This window comes from Suricata suricatta, chromosome 6 (genome assembly GCF_006229205.1).
Source record: "Suricata suricatta isolate VVHF042 chromosome 6, meerkat_22Aug2017_6uvM2_HiC, whole genome shotgun sequence".
NCBI classification, from domain to species: Eukaryota; Metazoa; Chordata; class Mammalia; order Carnivora; family Herpestidae; genus Suricata; species Suricata suricatta.
This window is the reverse complement of record NC_043705.1, coordinates 50,760,780-50,779,513: the sequence shown is the minus strand read 5'-3', so window position 1 is coordinate 50,779,513 and position 18,734 is coordinate 50,760,780. Positions and strand designations below refer to the sequence as shown.

General features: G+C 36.0%; 1 protein-coding gene across 1 annotated transcript in view; it reads right to left on the bottom strand.

The window, feature by feature from the left end:
- The window catches only part of FCHO2 (FCH domain only 2), a 122,862-nt gene that overhangs the window by 103,927 nt on the left and 201 nt on the right, over positions 1-18,734 (bottom strand). The window contains exon 2 of the mRNA XM_029942424.1: positions 2,793-2,885. Within this exon, the coding sequence (XP_029798284.1) occupies positions 2,793-2,885 (93 nt within the window). The remainder of the gene's footprint in view (positions 1-2,792; positions 2,886-18,734) is intronic.

Here is an 18,734-nt window from a genome sequence, read left to right as displayed (position 1 = left end):
ATAATCTCACGGTTTGTGAGTTTGAGCCCCATGTCAGGCTCTGCGCTGCCAGCTCAGAGCCTGAAGCTTGCTTCAGATTCTGTGTCTCATTCTCTCTCTGCCCCTCCCCCACTGGTGCTCTGTGTCTGTCTCTCAAAAACAAATGTAAAAACAAAAAATTTAAAGAAAAAAGTAATGGGAAGATTTTCAAATGATTAAAATTTTTTTTAATGTTTTTTATTTATTTTTGAGAGACAGAGAGAGACTGTGCAAGCAGGGGAGGGTCAGAGAGAGAAGGTGATACAGAATCTGAAGACAGGCTCTAAGCTCTGAGCTCGCTGTCAGCACAGAGCCCGATGTGGGGCTCAAATCCCCAAAACAGGAGATCATGACCTGAGCTGAAGTCAGACTTTACTGACTGAGCCACCCAGGCTCCCCTTAAACCGAGAGGTAACAAACCTCTCTGCCGTTTAGAAAAAGCACTCCAATTACAGTGCAGAGAATAAATTGCAAGGAAGTAAGAATGAATGTACACAGATCACAGAGGAGCTACTGTTGGGGCACCTGGGTGGCTCAGTTCGTTAAGTATCCAAGTCTTGATTTCGGCTCAGGTCATGATCTTACAGGGAGATCAAGCCCTGTGTTGGGCTCTGTGCTGACAGCCTAAGCCTGCTTAGGATTCTCTGTATCTCTCTCTCTCTCAGCTCCTCCCCTGCTCATGCGTTCTCTCAAAATAAATAAATAAACTTAACGAAAAAAAAAAGATGAGCTACTGTTGCAGTTCAGGCAACAATAACAGCTTGGGTCAGAATAGTAAAGTCAGAGATTTATTCTGACAAAAAAATCCTTACTTATGGCCTACTAAGAGTCAAGCACTTACCCAGGCTCAGGAGATAGAGTAATAAAACAAAAAATTTTTTAAAAATTAAAAACAAAAAACAAAATTAAACAAATCGTGCCTTTGTGCATTGTGGGATTTATATTCCAGAGGGAAGAAACAAATAAGTAAAATATCATATATCTTGATGGGTTTAAGTGCTATAAAGAAAACACTGAAGTAGGGAAGGAGTAGTGGAAAGAAGGTTGTCTCACTGCCCACAGAATCACAAAGGGATTAGATTCTAGACAAGAGAGGATAACTGAGGAGTCCTAAACGTCTTATGGTAACTGACGCGAACAGGCTAAAAGGCCTGATGACAACTGCCCTGACTGTCTCTAAGTAGTTGTAGTAGTGATGTAAATGTGGGGGGAGAAGGGAAGTCAGAGACCATGCCAGGAGATGCAATATCCTGAGGCCTCTTCCTTACTCCTGTCGGTGATGATGTAGAAGCTAATGAGGGACAGCTTTATGCACAGCACTTAGAGCTTCTGGATTCCCTCTTACCTCTAAAGAGAAGTGAAAGCCAAAAGAGGACTGGTCTTACATAAAATAGTTTGTTCCCCCAATTCCTATTAGTTGGTAAACTCTAAGACAGCAAAAGCTGTATCTTTACCCCTATATTCTCAGAATCCAGACAAGTGCCTGGCACATAGCAGACATGGAGTAGGTATCACTGAAAGAAGAAATGAATGGAGTATTGTTTGTTTGTTTTTTTAAGTAACCTCTATACCCAACATGCGGCTTGAATGCACAACCCCGAGACTGAGAGTCACATGCTCCATCAACTAAGCCAGCCAGAAACCCCAATGAATGGAGTATTATATCAAAAGGCAAAATATTGGGGCATCTGGTGGGCTCAGTTGATGGAGCATGTGATTCCTGATCTCACAGTTGTGCGTTCAAGCTTCACATTGGGTGTAGAGATTACTTAAAAGATAAAATTTTTAAAAACAAATAAGTAAATAAATAAATAAATAAATAAAGGCAAAATATCCCCATATTCCTAAGATAAAGATTTTAAATGTGTTCATATAGGGGCGCCGGGGTAGCTCAGTCAGTTGAGCGTCACACTCTTGATTTCAGCTCAGGTCATGATCCCAGGGCTGCAGGATGTCAGGCTAAGCATGGAGCCTGCTTAAGATTCTCTCTCTCCATCTGACCCTCTCCCTGCTTGCATGCGCACACGTACTCTCTCTCAAATAAAAAACAAAAAAGCAAAAACATGTGCTCATATAAAAAAATCACCAAATGGGCCTAGCCAAAAAACAGCTTTAATCAAATCAAATAGCATTGCTTTTAACAGTTTTTAAATCTATTACAATCTAAGAGTCTTAAAGAAAATCACATTTTACAAATTTGCAGAATGGAAAAATATTTATTTATACATTTTTTTTAATAAAATTATAGGGGTGCCTGGATGGATCACTCAGTAGAGCATGGAACTCTTGACCTCACTGTTGTGAGTTCAAGCCCCACAATGGGTGTGGAGCCTACTTAGAATCTAAATAAATAAACAAATGCCTTAAAAAGTTATAATACATAATTAAACTAAAAACATTTCAAAAATTTTCAGGAAACTTTTCAAATTATTCTAGTATGTTTAATGACATGTTTGGTTAAAGAAATGATAATATTTTATCCCACAAAATTTCTCAATTTTTCTATTATACCATCTTGCTAGCTCTTTCAGTGAAAAATGGGTATGTATTTTCAAGCAGTGATTTGCAAACCAGGAGTTTAGCAATGTTATTTGGAGCCACTGTTTTGCCCTCATCATCTAGATGCAAGGTAACTACTACTTTAAAATGTAACTATGATATACTTTTTTAAAGTGTGCTTGATTATTTTAATCCCAATCTAAAATTTTCCCATTTCTATTCTAAAATTTAATTTGATGATGAACTGTTATATGACTTACTAAAAAAATACATACCTTTCTCTCACAAAATCTGCTAGTTCTTTCGTTGATATCTGTCCATGTTTCATGTTATGGTAAAGGACATCAAAGCCACTATTTTTTTCCCCCTAAAATTGAAAAAGATTTTTAGTTTAACAAACAAGCAAAAAAGATCAAAATGACCAAAATGACTTAAGAATAACCCCATATTAACTAATATGCAATCCTAATGCTCAGGTGAACTATTTCTCCTTAAATGAACCACTGCTGCTCATTGTATGACTTCAAATTGTATTAAAGGAATACTCTACACTTTGATAGAGCTTACAATTTATTATAGATACATACACACATTAAACACACATATGCACATTCTATAACCACTCATAAAAATATATTAAATGAAATTAAGTCTGAAATTTTAAGAAATAACATGCAGCCCAATTTAGAAAGATAACCACGGATCTTTTTAAATACATCACCAAATCCCATTTCAATTCCTTTAATACACACCAAAGGATTCTTGATTATGTAACGCAGTGTCCCTGCTTTAAAATAACTAAATCTTGGGACACCTGGGTGGCTCAGTTGGTTAAGCCTCCGGCTTCGGCTCAGGTCAGATCTCACGTTCGTGGGTTCGAGCCCCCCGTCAGGCTCTGTGCTGACAGCTAGCTCGGAGCCTGGAGCCTGCTTCCAGTTCTGTGTCTCCTTCTCTCTGCCCCTCCCCCTCTCATGCTCTGTCTCTCTCTGTATCAAAAATAAATAAAACATTAAAAAAATTTTTAAATAACTAAATCTTGGAATGCCTAGGAGGCTCAGCTGGTTGAGTGCCTGACTCGATGTCAGCTCAGGTGGGATCAAGCCTGATCAGGCTCCATGCTTAATGCAGAGATTCTCTTTCCCTGTGTTCCCTCCCCTGCTTGCTCACTCTCTCTCTCCCCTCTCAAAATGAATAAATAAAATAAATTTTAAAAATTAAAAAATGAATAGAATAAAAATAACTAAACTTGACTTGAGTCAAGATAACCTATAATCACATAACCATTCAATACCACAAAATTCTTTATAATCATTAATATAAATCTTTTAGTAAACTTGAGAAGTGAGAAATGAGATACAATTTTAATAAAAGAGCAGTAACAGTCATTGGATAGTCCTCAACTAATGGGAAATTAACAGAACCAGACCATTACACAATCCTAGAAAATCTTTACTACCATTTAATCCAATTAATGCTAACTTAGCAAGTCACAGCAAAGAAAACATTAGAAATACCAATTTTATAGATGAAATAAAAGACTACTAATAAACTTAACAACTCTCTTTACATTTAGTTTTTATTTTTCTTCATTGAAAATAAAATAATGAGTTGCCTATATTTGTTGGAAACTGAAAGCAATAAAGCAAGGTTTACAGAATATGAAACCTAATTTTTTTACAGTTCACTGAAAATAGGTAACACTGGAATTCCAGTTATACTGAAATGATCCCTAACAAACCTATAAAGTAATAAGAGAAAGTATCTTGCCATATATACAGTAAAATGTCATATTTATAATGAGATAATACAAACAATATACTCAGGTGCCTTGGGTGGCTCAGTTCATGAGGCGTCCGATTTCAGCTCAGGTCATGATCTCAGTTTCATGAGTTCAAGTCCTACGTCGGGCTCTGTGCTGACAGTTCAGAGCCTGGAACCTGCTTCAGATATTGTCTCCCTCTTTCTGCCCCTCCCCACTTGCATTCTGTATCTCCCTCTCAAAAATAAACATTAAAAATATTAATTATAAAAATAAAAGTAAAATAAACAATATACTCAGCATTTTGAACATCAGTTTCTTTTTACCAATAACATAAAACCATAGTCTTCAATGAATCCAAAGATATCCACTGGGTTTCTACAATTTTTCATGTTTAACATAAAGAAAAAATTTATTATCTAACTTTGGTTTTTTAATTTCCATGGGTGTTTCATGCAAATTTATGTTAGCCAAAAGAGATGTAACTATTATCACTAGTTTACAGCAAGCAAAAATAACATCATCATGTAGATTAGTAAGTACAATTACAAACAAAATAATGGAAGGCCTGAATCCTCAAAGGGATTCATTTTAAAGATTTCTTTTAATGTTTTATTTATTTTTGAGAGAGAGAGAGAGAGAGAGAGACATCATGAGCAGGGGAGGGTCAGAGAGAGAGGGAGACAAAAGAATCTGAAGACAGGCTCTGAGCTAGCTGTCAGCACAGAGCCCAACGCGGGACTCAAACCCACGAATCGTGAGATCATGACCTGAGCCAAATTCGGACGCTCAACCGACTGAGCCACCCAGGTGCCCCGATTCATTTTATTACCTGAATACATAAATTACACATAATTAACTATCCACCAATTTCCATAACAATAGTCATGAACTCTAGATTTAAAAATCAAACTTAAATTCCAAAACCATAAAACCAAAAGTCTGAAGCTCTCATGCCCCAAAGTTCTCAACAGACATCTACTATTTCTCATTTGCACATAAATCTAACAAGTCAGGTTACCAGGGCTCCCAATGTGTATTATGCATATTCATTATGCATATTCAAATTAGAAGCAAGTTAGGAGTAAAAAGCTTTTCAAACAGGCACACAAACTATTAGAAATACTATTTACCAGGCTTACAAGGTAAAAACAACAACAAAAAAAAACTATTTTCTTTTAAAGGAGATAAGAAATTGGAGACCATCTAGTAATTTCGGCAACAAGGTCCCAGGCATTTTGCCTAACTGTAACAGTATTTTTTAAATGTTTATTTATTTATTTTTGAGAGAGAGAGAGTGTTACAGAGAGAGAGGGAGACAGAATACCAGTGCAAAACCTGACACAAGGCTCAAACCCACAAACCGTGAAACCATGACCTGAGCCAAAACCAAGAATCACTGAACCAAGAACATTTAACCAATTGCACCACCCAGGCATCCCTCACTGTTAGTATTACAAATAATTAGCAACCAAGTAAAAGTTAAAATATATTCAGAAATTTGAGTTTTAATTAAAAAGTCCTTTAAAGAGTAAGCTTTATATTTGGGAACTTCAGATATCCAAATAGCATACTAGTTAAAATTCCCAATAGAGGAAACGATGACTACTAATCTATTTAATATACAATATAGCAATATTTATATGGTATCAGTAATATACCTTAGGAAACAGTACTAACTATTCCATCCCTCAGGTCTTCACTTGGAAAGATGAAGAAAATTCATTCTAATAAGGATGTGATACAGAAGAAGCCTGCCTTGAAAGGCACTAACGACTAAATATAAACACCCTACATGATTACAATGACATGACTGTCATTTCTTCTTATTTAGGGATTATTTATTTATTGAGGTCAAAAAATGTTCAGTCTAACTCCAGGCACCATTCTTTAACCATTTCACAAACCTATTAACACAAATATTTATTACACATAAACTTTAGCGCAAACTAAGCAAAAATTTTACTACTTCAAATGGCGCTAGTGTGATCTCTCTCTCCACACACATACTTATATACATACACAACTTTTTTCTTAAAAAAAAAAAAAAAATTCAAAGTGTCTAACAAAGAACCCAAGTTGTACTGTCCCTGGCCAAAAACTTACTTTATAGCTTTGACAAGAGAGGACTAAATAAATACTAAATACATACATACTTATATGTCATAAAATACAGCAGAAGACAGAGTCCTGGAGCTCAGGGCTAGGCCCATTTGGCTTCAGTATCTTCACCTGCACAAAACACTGAAAATTCTGGTGAAATGTGGGGAGAGACCACTCTTGACACTGATTAATTGTAACATTATAATTCTGCCACCATTTGAGATTACCCAATCATTGTTTTTAGCCAGAAGTACCTCCACACAGGTTCTGTACCTTTTATAGTAGCCACCAACGTTTTTGGTAGATGGCTCTAATTCAAAGAAAAGTAAAATAACAGAAAGTATTTCTGAATTGCATATCCATTTTATCACCTTAGACCATGAAGTGGGTATGTTCCTCTTATTTTCAACACAGAAATGTTTTTTTCTTAACAAAATCTGTTAACTCAAACAGAACTTGCTTTTCCTTGATTAACTACAAATACACGAATGTACAAAAAAACTTGACAACAGACTATCAAATAGAATTATGACTAAAGATGTCATCTGGTCTTCAGTAATTTACTAAAACTATAAATATTCATGTCTTTTGATCCAGCAATTCGACTTTTAGAAATCTATACTACAGAAACACACATACAAAGATAAATGTGGAAGAATATTTACTGAAGTACTATTTACAAGAGTGAAAAACCAGAAAAAACTCAAAGACATATATGAATATTACTGGTTAAGTAGGGGCACCTGGATGGCTCAGTCGGTTAAGCGTTGGACTCTTGACTTTGGCTCAGGTCATGATCTCATGGTTCATGAGATTGAGCCCCACATGGCACAGAGCCTGCTTGGGGTTCCCTCTCTCTTCTCTCTGCCCCTCCCCGACTCATGCATGCATGCGCACGCGCTCTCTCTCTCTGGCAAAATAAATAAAACTTTTGAAAGATATAGTACTGGTTAGGTAAATGACAGTATATCCTACAATAAAATACAGTGTTTTTTAAGATTACAATTTTAAAATTGTAGATTTTTAAAATTCTTAAAATTGACAGATACACTGTCAATGGAAAAAAGCAAGACACAATTACCACAACAGCCAAAAATAACCTAATGTAAGGAACAACTTAAATGTCCACCAACTAGTGAATAAAAAGACAAAGTAGGGTATATCCATACAATGGAATATAATTCAGCAATAAAAGAAAAAAACACTGGTGCATGTGACTTTATGAATACTAAAAACATCTTACTTAAAGAAATCAGACACAAGAGACCATGAAATGTATGATTCCATTTATATGAAATGTCTGGAATAAGCAAATCCACTGAGATAGAAAAGTAGATTTAGTGGGCTGCTGGGAGGGGGAGGTTGTGAAGTAGGAGGTGAAAAGAGATACAGGTTTTCTTTCTGATGTAATAAAAATGTTTTTAAATGGACTGTGATAATGGTTGCATGTCAAAAAAGCACTGAACTGTATGCTTTAAATAAGTAGGCAAACTATACAAGATATAAAATATATCACAATAAAGCTATCAAAAAGCTTAAGCAAATATTTTTTATCCATTTCAATCCATAAATTCTTGCAGAGAAATTTTCAGTATTATGTGACAAAAGCAGCTATTAACACTATTACTGGTACAAGAAAGACAATTCTTTTGAAGATTTACACTAAGATAGGATCTTTTTTTATCTGCTGGTCTCTCAATGCACTTTACAAAGAGGTGATACATTCATAAGCGTCCAATGACTATGTCCTGGGGCAAACAAAATCTTGTTATAATCTGATATAAACAAATGTTAAAAAGCTTTGAATTAATTCTTAACATAAAGAAGGAAAAAAACGTTTTATCATCCAAGTACTTTAAGAAATCACAAATTTCTGGGCAGCTGTGTGGCTCACTCAGTTAAGTTTCTGACTCTTGACTTCGGCTCAGGTCACGATCTCACGGTTTATGGGTTTGAGCCCCTCCCCCCCTCCGGCTCTGTGCTGAGAGCTCAGAGCCTGGCGCCTGCTTCTAATTCGGTGTTTCCTTCTCTGTCTACCTCTCCCATGCTCATGCTCTCGTGTGCTCGCTCGCTCTCTCTCTCAAAAATAAACATTAAAAAAAAGAAAAGAAAAAGAAAACACAAACTTCTGGGGTGCCTGGGTGGCCCGGTGGGTTGAGTGACTGACTCTTGATTTTGGCTCCAATCATGATCTCACGGTTCATGGGTTGAAGCCCCACACTGGGATCTGCACTTACAGAGCAGAGCCTGCTTGGATTTCTCTGTCTTTCTCCCTCTTTTTGCCCCTCCCCAACTCACGCTCTCTTTTATTCTCTCTCTCTCTCAAAATAAGTAAATCAAACAAAACAAAAAACACAGATTTCTTAATACCTATTGTCTCGTCCACCACTCTAATTTGACTACAGTGAACAGTTTATCAGTCCAGATTCCTTTTCCCATACATATAGTAACATGTTACTTTTTATTTTTTTAAGTTTACTTATTTTATTTTAAGAGACAGTGTGTGTGCGAAAAGGGAGAGGGGCAAAGAGAGAGAGGGAGAGACAGAATGCCAAGTAGGCCCTGGCACAGGGCTTGATCCCACGAACCATGAGATCATTACCTGAGCAGAAATCAAGAATCAGACACTTAAATGACTAAGCCACCCAGGCGCCCCCCCTTACATTACTTTTTAATATGAAAACAAAATCACATTATGCATAGTTTTGCACTTAAAGTCACCAAGTCACTGGAAATATTCAGATTTTTTTCTAGTCTAATGTAGAATCTACAAGTGAGAGATACTTGAAATCTCAAGTTAAAAGGTTTGAATATATCATCAAGCCTACTTTGGAAACTCAAAGGCATCTTTTTCTTGTTGATTTTATAACATCACTTTATACTTTAAAATTTTTTAAAGAGATATGAAATACAATCTAACATCTTTCCACTTGAAGAAAAAATAGAACTGTTAATGTAGCTGGGTTTTTAAGATCCATGAATAGCAACAGTGGAAAAGTACAAAGCTATATAAATCCTATAGATTTTAGCTAATGGTTTGAAACTTCTCCTTCAAAGAACCTTTTAAGAGCAACAATAAATTAAAAACTAAAAACAAAAAAAACTGGATATCTCACTTTTGATGACTCTAAGATCTGGAAAACAGGTTGCAGATAGTGTATAATCAGGCTATTAATTTAAAAGCTGATTTTACCTAGTTCCTTTTTATTTAAAAAAAAATGTGGAACGGGATGAAAGGGTCAGGAGGTGCTATCATGTGAATAGCAAATAACATGCCTAACCTTCCTCTTAACCTCAAACCACTTCAAAAGTAATAAATAAATACCATCACTTCCTAGCACTCTACATTTTCCTTCTGCTCTAGCTCTTATGTAAGCAGTTTTTCTATAAGTAAATAGCACATTTAACCACAAGTTACAAACTCTTTTAGTCAACCTTCTATTTATACATTGAAATTTTCACACATGATCATCAGAACTATTCTATACAACTACTGGCAAGATGTTTTTAAAGCAGAAAACCGTGATTAAAGATGTAAAATGAGCACTGCTCAGTCAGAACTACTTGGGGCAGGTACAAAAGTCACTCAAACACATCGGTGGGTTGACCGAAGGAAATTAATATTACATTAAAAAATTATTTTCTAATCCCTCAGATACTCCCTAAACTTTTCAGTTATAACTCACCTCTCCCAGTTAGTTAAATCCTTAAAGCCATCTAATAGATATTATAGGGATTCAACAAAAATTACAGAAGCAAACAGTTGTGAGACAATTTTTTGTTTTAGAATTTTCAAATTCTCTGTAATACTCTGTAAATAAATGTCATTTTCATTACTCTCAACATGAAAAAATAAAACAATTTCTCTCTCAAGAATCGACTGTGAATGTTGTATCTCTTTTTTTTTTTTTTTAAGATTTATTTTTGAGAGAGACAGTGCAACCAAGGAAGGGGTAGAGAGGGTAGCAGGACAGAAGATCTGAAGTAGCTTCTGCACTGACAGCAATGAGCTGTTTGTGAGGCTCAAACTCATCATGAGCTGTGAGATCAAGCCCTGAGCCGAAATCTGACCCTCAACCCACAGAGCCACCCAGGCGCCCGATGAATGTTGGATTTCGAAAGGAAAGCTTAGAGAATAGAGGGAACAGTTATACGTAATTTTAATCTTCTTCTGTATTCTCTGTTTTACCTATCACATAATAACTGTTACAATTAAAAAGGGAAACTATCTTCACTGGCTCATTTCAACCACTAAAAATGAAAACACTTCGTAGTTTTAAGGTCCAACATCACCAATCTGCTTTACTTATACTGTACCTTCCTATTTTTTCCCTAAAGGCAAACAAACATGCTTGTCATATCTTTCATAACTTCTACTCTTGCAGTTCCATCAAGGAGCATGTGCCTGATAGAATCGAAGGACTTGTGTGCCTCAACTTCAACACACAGTTCACTAATCCTTCTCAATTCAAGCCTCTCAATCTGGCCATTCCAGCAATATTCTTTAGCGACTTTACCAACAGATACCATTTTAGGTCTCAGTTACTGTTGTACGGTTTTTGTTTCTCCCCTACATCTGACCAATTTATGCTTATCTGCTGAGCAAACTGCTACAAACATTCTTCCATCTCTAGTATTCCTTCATTTTTCCACACTTGGTAAAGTGAAACTGTATTAGTGGCACCATATTTTCATATGTATTTCTTAGGGTGCTTCTGTTTAATGTTTCAGAATTGTCAAACCAGGATGGGTAATCTCAAGAAATAGAGGACTCAAAAACTACTTCCAAAGAGTTTATGCTAACCAAATATGCAGGATGATAAAAAGCATACCTGTTCTCTCATGCCTTTGCCTAAATAATTTAAGTAGTTTTAAAAGGATTAAGAGCATTTAGGATTTAGTGTGCAGCGGTTAGACAAGAACCCAGACAGCAAATTTGTATCCTTTCCATGTTCTAAAATCTTTCCCCTGAACTGAACTTACGCAGATTAATCAGTAAATTTCTCACTTTCAAATTTCTCCTACAATTAAGGCAAAACTACAAACCACACTCCACCCCCGTAAAATTCTAAGGGCCTCACAATAAAATACGTCATCTAAAATACTACAATTTTATAATGTCTACCTGTCAAGTCTACTTGAACCAAGTTAGATGAAACTGTAGTTTTCATTTTCATAGCTTATTGCAGCTGAAAACAATTTGGGCACAGCTAACTGGCTAACAATTATACAACAACACATTTTAACTTAGTGTATAGAATTTGCTTGTGTATATGGAGACCATCTCTGGAAAGCAACATAAGAAATTGGTAATAGTGACTGCCTTTGTGGCGATCTTGCTAGGAAAGTAAAAAATTCATACTGTATTCCTTTTGGTACCTTTTGAATACTGAACCATGTAAATTTTATAAATATGTTAACTAATCTATACATAAATATGCATACACATACATTTTTTAAATTTCGTATACCACCAAATAGGATCATGTCCCAAGCAGATATTACAAACTACAATATTTGGAAATTTCAAGTAATAAAAAAAGGTCTTTATTCTGTGTTTCTACAATCAACTCAACTAATTTTCAAAACCATATATATTTAAATTTGCATATGGATCTAACCCCCAAGAATGTGTGTGTATGGGTGTGTGTATAGTTAGTCTCTCATCTAAGATACTAAATTTAGATTAAATAGTCAAGCAAAAATATGTTTTGCATTCCAAAGTCCTATTAACAGGAATTCCAGGTTTTTAAAAAAGCTTTTAGGGGCACTTGGGTGGCTCAGTTGGTAAATTGTCTGACTTCTGCTCAGGTCCTAATCTTGTGGTTCATGAGTTCAAGCCCCACCTAGGGTTCTGTGTTGACAGCTCAGACCCTGGAGCCTGCTTTGGATTCTGTATCTCCCTCTTACTACACCACCCTCTCAAAAATAAATAAATATTTTAAAAAAAATTTTTTTAAGATTTTAATCTTTCTAGTTTATCCATGTAATGATAGATGATAGATCAAATTTTGGATGTATAACCAAGCACTCCAAATTTATCTAAAACTACAGCATGATGGGGCACCTGGGTGGCTCAGTCAGTTGAGCATCCGACTCTGGCTCAGGTCATGGTCTCATGGTTTGTGAGTTACAGCCCCACATCGGACTCTATGCTGACAACTGGAACCTGGAGCCTGCTTTGGATTGTGTGTCTGTCTCTCTCTCTCTCAAAATAAATAAACATTAAAAAAAAAAAGGTAAATATAAAACACTAAACCATGACAATACCAATGAAATCAAGAGATAAATGGAATAAGACTTCTGTACTGGTTAAATAATAAAAGAAATAAGGACAAGAAATACAGAAATACTTCAAGATAAAAACACCCAAGATAATTATTTTGTTCTTGATGTGGTGACTGGAGATAATTTTTGGAAAAGGTCACCTAACTAAAAATGTTAGTTTATTACAACATGATACGTGCTAAACAACACTTGACATCTTTCGGAGAATGCTTCATATTTTACATATTTTATTTTTTTATTATTATTATTAAGTATTTAAATCAGTTTTCTTTTATTTTTCCCCTTAAATAATTATCACTAGTGAAATCCATTCTTAAAAATAATTTTAGGGAGTTAGGACCCAAAATATATAAAAAACTTATGTAACTCAACACCAAAAAACAAACAATCCAATTAAAAAATAACAAGACATGAACAGACATTTTTCCAGAAGACATACAGATGGCCAGAGGCACATTAAAAAATGCTGAACATCACACATCATCAGAGAAATGTGAATCAGAACCACAATGAGATACCTTTCACGAGTCAGAATGCTAAAATCAAAAACACAAGAAACCAGAAGTGTTGACAAAGACGTGGAGAATGAGGAACACTCAGGCACTGTTGATGGGAATGCAACCTGGTGGAGGCACTGTGGAAAACACTATGGAGATTCCTGAGAAAGTTAAAATTAGAATTACTGTATGATCCAGTAATCCCACTACTGGGTATTTACTCAAAGAATACAAAAAACCTAATTCAAAAAGACATATGCACCTCTCTGCTAACTGCAGCATTATCTTTTTAAGTTGATTTATTTTGAAAGACAGTGAGTGCATGAGCATGCACGCAGAAGCAGGACAAAGGGAGAGAGAAAGAGGGATAGAGAGAATCCCAAGCAGGCTCCAAGCTGTCAACACAGAGCCTGAGGTGGGGCTCAACCTCATGAACCATAAAATCACTACCAGAGTCTAAATCAAGAGTTGGACACTTAACCACCTGAGCCTCACAGCAATATTTACAATAGCCAAAACATGGAAAGAACCCAACATCCATTTATATAGATGAACAGATAAACAAGATGAGGTAAATGTATACAAGAGAATATTACTCAGCCATAAAAAGGAATGAAATCTTGCCACCTGCAACAATATGGATGGAGCTAGGGAGTATAATGGTAAATGAAATAAGTAAGAGAATGACAAGTACCATATGATTTCTCTCATAGGTGGAATTCAAGAAACAAACAAACAAAAAAGAGACAAACCAAAAACAGACCCGTAATTATAGAGAACAAACTGATTGTTACCAAAGGACAGGTGGGTGGAAGGATGCATGAAATATGTAAAGGGGATTAAAGAGTACAGTTATCATGATGAACACTGAGTAATGTAAAGGATTGGTTTTCTAAAAATTATTTTTTAATGTTTATTTATTTTTGACAGAAAGAGAGAAAGACAGAGCATGAGACGGGTAGGGGCAGAGAGATGGAGACAGAGAATCTAAAGCAGGCTCCAGACTCTGAGATGTCAGCACAGAGCCCAACACAGGACCTGAACTCACGAACCACAAGATCATGACCTGAGCTGAAGTCAGACACAACCAACTGAGCTACCTAGGCGCCCCTGTAGAGAATTGTTGGATCACTACACTGTACACCTGAAACTACTATAACACTTTATGTTCGGTATACTGGAATTAAAAAATTTTTTTAACTTAAATCCTGAATTAATCTAGGTATACATAAAAATGTAAAGCCATTTTAATTACTACTGCGCAATCAATGGGGACACAGACAATCTCAAAAGTATTAGGCATTTTACTCCACTCTGAGAAAGAAGTAGTGTACATAAACACTTCTTCACTATAATATTTGCAATATCTCTTTAAAGGGACATTTTCTTTTGAAGGGCTAACAACTAACTGTTTTTATATATTAAGCCAATGGTGTGGATTTCTGCTATCAAAACTAATTTTGTCACCCAATTTTAATGGAAAAGAAAAACGTTTTCAACTTGATTATCAAAGGCACTATACTTTGTGGCAACAAAATGACTTATCAGCAACAAAACACCTGTTCTGCAGGAAGTTTTAAAAACATTTTTCTCTTCAAAGCAAAAAATTAAGTAATTTGTAACATAGGATACAGTTTTAGTTAAGAAAAACTACACTTTAAAGAAAAAGGCAGGATGTGCTGCTTTCGAAAGAGCTCGAAAATAATTTGAATGATTCAAACTTTCCTCTAACAAATGCCACAACAAAAAGGTTTGTCTTTTCATATGTAGGGAAAACAATAATTAATAGGTTGTTTGATTAGAAACTTTAAACCTCAGAGTTTCCCATTACCTCACTTCGACAAGTTTTACTTATTCTGACAGTTCCACTTTAAATACTAGAGGAGAAAAGTGAAATTAATAATTTCTGTTTTAAGAAATTATAAATGATCCTAAAATATGGACATTTTTGAGTTGTCTTAGACCTATCAAATTCTCAGAAGTGAATTATTTCCTGTTCCTAGTTCATTTGGTTCTCCTTTGGAGCTTTTTAAAGTTCCAATTTAGAGCTTTCAACCCCAATCCCAGGCTTAAAAGTAAAATAAAATGCAATCTTTTTTAACTATTTGTATTCAACAGTGGAAGTGAAGGCAAAAACTAAACCATAAATTAGACTAGGAATTCCCTCTTGATTTCAGATATCCAAATTTTTTCCTGTCCCTCCCTTGGCGGGGGATAGACAAGGGCACCCGAAAATCAGTACAAGAATGTTCACAGAAAGCATTATTCATATTAGCCAAAAACATCAGACAAGGCTATGTTCAAAGCTCAATTAACAGAAACAAAAAATAACTTTAAAATATTAATGTACAATTTGCAGTAAACTATACTTTACTTTTTAAAGAAATCTTAATGAACAATTCGGAATTAAGTCAGCAAGCTTCAAGATCACATTCATCCGTCAAAACACATGCAAAACATTCTAGGATGTCAATTTTAAATGATCCTCACAATAGTTTTATAAATTGCCATGGTAAAACCTAAAGTCTAAAACTGACAGGTTACACCTGTCAACTAAAATTAAATAACCAACGAATTAATTAAATGAATAGGCTAAACCTAAAATTTATACAAAAATGCAAAGGACCTAGAATAGGCATAATAATCTTGATAAAGAAGACCAAAGCTGAAAGACTCTCACTTCCTGATTCCAAACTTACTGCAAAGTTATAATAATCAAAACAGTGTAGGAGTAGTATAAGGATGGACAATGGAAAATCAAGAAATAAACCAATACTTCTATGGTCAACTGACTTTTTTTTTAATGTTTTTTATTTATTTTTGAGAAACAGAGAGAGACAGCATGAGCAGGGGAGGGCCAGAGAGAGAGGGAGACACAGAAGCCGAAGCAGGCTCCAGGCTCTGAGCTAGCTGTCAGCACAGAGCCCGATGCGGGGCTCGAACCCACAATCATGAGATCATGACCTGAATCGAAGCCGGACACTTAACTGACTGAGCCACCCAGGCGCCCCAGGAAAAACTTCTTAAATAAAACAATAAAAGCATAAGTGATTATAAATAAATTAAACTGGACTTCATCAAAATTGAAAACTTCAATGCTTCAAAGGGCAATATTAAGCTACCTCACACCAGCTGGAATGGAGATTATCAAAAACACAAGAAATAACAAGTGTTGGTAAGGACCTGGAGAAAAGGGAACAGTTGCACACTGTTGGTGGGAATGGAAATTCGTGTGCAGCCACTGTGGAAATACGGAGGTTCCTCAAAAAATGAAAAACACAAATACCATACAATCCAGTAATTCCACCTCTGGGTGGGTATCTGAGAAAATGAAAACATGTATTCAAAATGATGTATGAACTCCTATGTTTACTGTGGCATTATTTACAATAGCCAAGATATGGAAGTACCCCAAGTGTCCATCCATAGGTGAACATAGAAAATATGGTGTATGTATACAACGTGGACTATTACTCAGCCACAAAAAAAAAGAATGAAATCTTGCCATTTATGACATGGATAGACCTAAAGTACATTATGCTAAGTGAAACATGTCAAACAAAGACAAATACCATATGATTTCACTTATATGTGGAATCTAAGAAACAGATGAACAAAAAGAAACAGAAAACACTATAAATAAGAGAAAAAACTGGTGGTAGCCAAAAGAGAGGGGGGGTGGGAGATAGGTGAAATAGGTGATTAAGACATACAAACTTAGTTATAAAGTTAAGTCAAGAGGGTGAAAAGTACACCTTAGGAAATGTAGTCAATAATACTGCAAAACTGTAAGGCAGTAATAGCACTTACACTGGTGGGCATTTCATAATACACGTAATTATTCGAATGTTGTATACCTGAAACTAATAGGTCAACTATACTTCAATTAAAAATAATTTATGAAAACAAATACATTTTTTAAATGAACACCTTCAAGAAAATGAAGACAGCCCATGAAATAGAAAATATTAACAAAACCATTTATCTCATTAAAAGACTACCCAGAATATAAAAAGAACTCTTAGAACTCAATAATAAAAACACAAATAACCGAATCTAAAAATGGGCAGTGAATTGACGGATATTCCTCCAAAGAAAATATATAAATAAGCACATGAATAGACATTCAACATTATTAGCCACCAGAGAATTGGAAATCAAAACCACAATGAGATACTACTTCACACCCATCCACTATAGTAAAAAAAGCATTCCCCAGCATGTTGAAAAACTGGAACATCAGACACTGGACTGTATAACATGCACCCACTTTGGAAAAGTTTGGCAGTTCCTCAGAATGTTACAGGGCCCAGCAATTCTATTCCCAAAAGAAATGAAGACATTTCCACACAAAAACTTGTACAAAGAAGCAGCAGTTATTCAAAGTAGCAAAACAGTGGAAACAACCAAATGTCCATCACTGATGAACAGATAAAATGTGGTATATACACACAATGCAACGTTCAGCCATAAAATGGAATGAAGTCCTGTACATGCTACACCATGGATGATCTTTGCAAACATGCTTAGGAAAGAAGCCAGTCACAAAGGACAACATACAGGATCCCATTTATGACATGCCCAAAAGAGACAAATCTGTAGAGGCAGAAATTTATAGATTAGTAAATTGCCTAGGGCTGAAATAGGAGGAGAAAGAGGCAACGACTGCTAATTGATACAGGGATTCTTTCTCAGGTTATGAAAATGTTCTAAATTCATGGTGAAGCAACTGAACATATGAAAAACCCCTGAACTGTACACTTAAATGAGTGCACTGTATACTGTGTGCATTGTAACTTAATATAGCTTTTTTTTTTTTTAAAGAAAACCCTGCCTAGTATTTATATCACTTACGGAAAACAAGAAACATTCAAAACAACTCTGAACTGATAGGATTACTAAATCTATGCGAGACATTTAAAAATAAAGAATTTAAGACACACCTCTTACTCACTGAAAGATTATTCCTTTAGATATCTAAAAATTTTCACTGAAATGGAATTGCAGTACTTGTAAATGTTGGAACCCAACATGAAATTCACCCAAGATACCTGGGTAAACATGTTACTTTCCTGTAACACGGCTCAACTGCACTTCCCATTACAACAAACAATAACTGCAGAAAAACACTCCGCACGCAGCCTCGGGAGTCATTCTCAAAGAACCATCTAATAATACTGAGTTAAGAGGAGGGGTGTGGAAAGAATGAGGAAGGGGAAAGAGCACAGGGCGCAAGGGGAAGTCTTTCGTGCACTGAAGCCCAAGGAATTTAGTTACATTAAATTCAACTTTTATACGCTTTGTGAACAGGCCCAGAGGCAAAGTCCTGGGCGCAGACCAAAGAGCCGAGCTGCGAGGCCGAGGAAGTGCTGATCCAGGCCAAGCCCGCAAAGGATTTCGCATGGAAATGGTGGGGGCAAAAGGGCTAAGATGGGGGCTGCGATGCGGGAAAGAAGCGAACCCCCCAAACCCCCAGCCACCCGGTTCGGGCCGGCGCTCGCTGGCAGCGCACAACGGAAGGCGGCCGCGCCACGGGCCCGCCGGCGTACGCGGCGGAGCGGCGGGGCGCG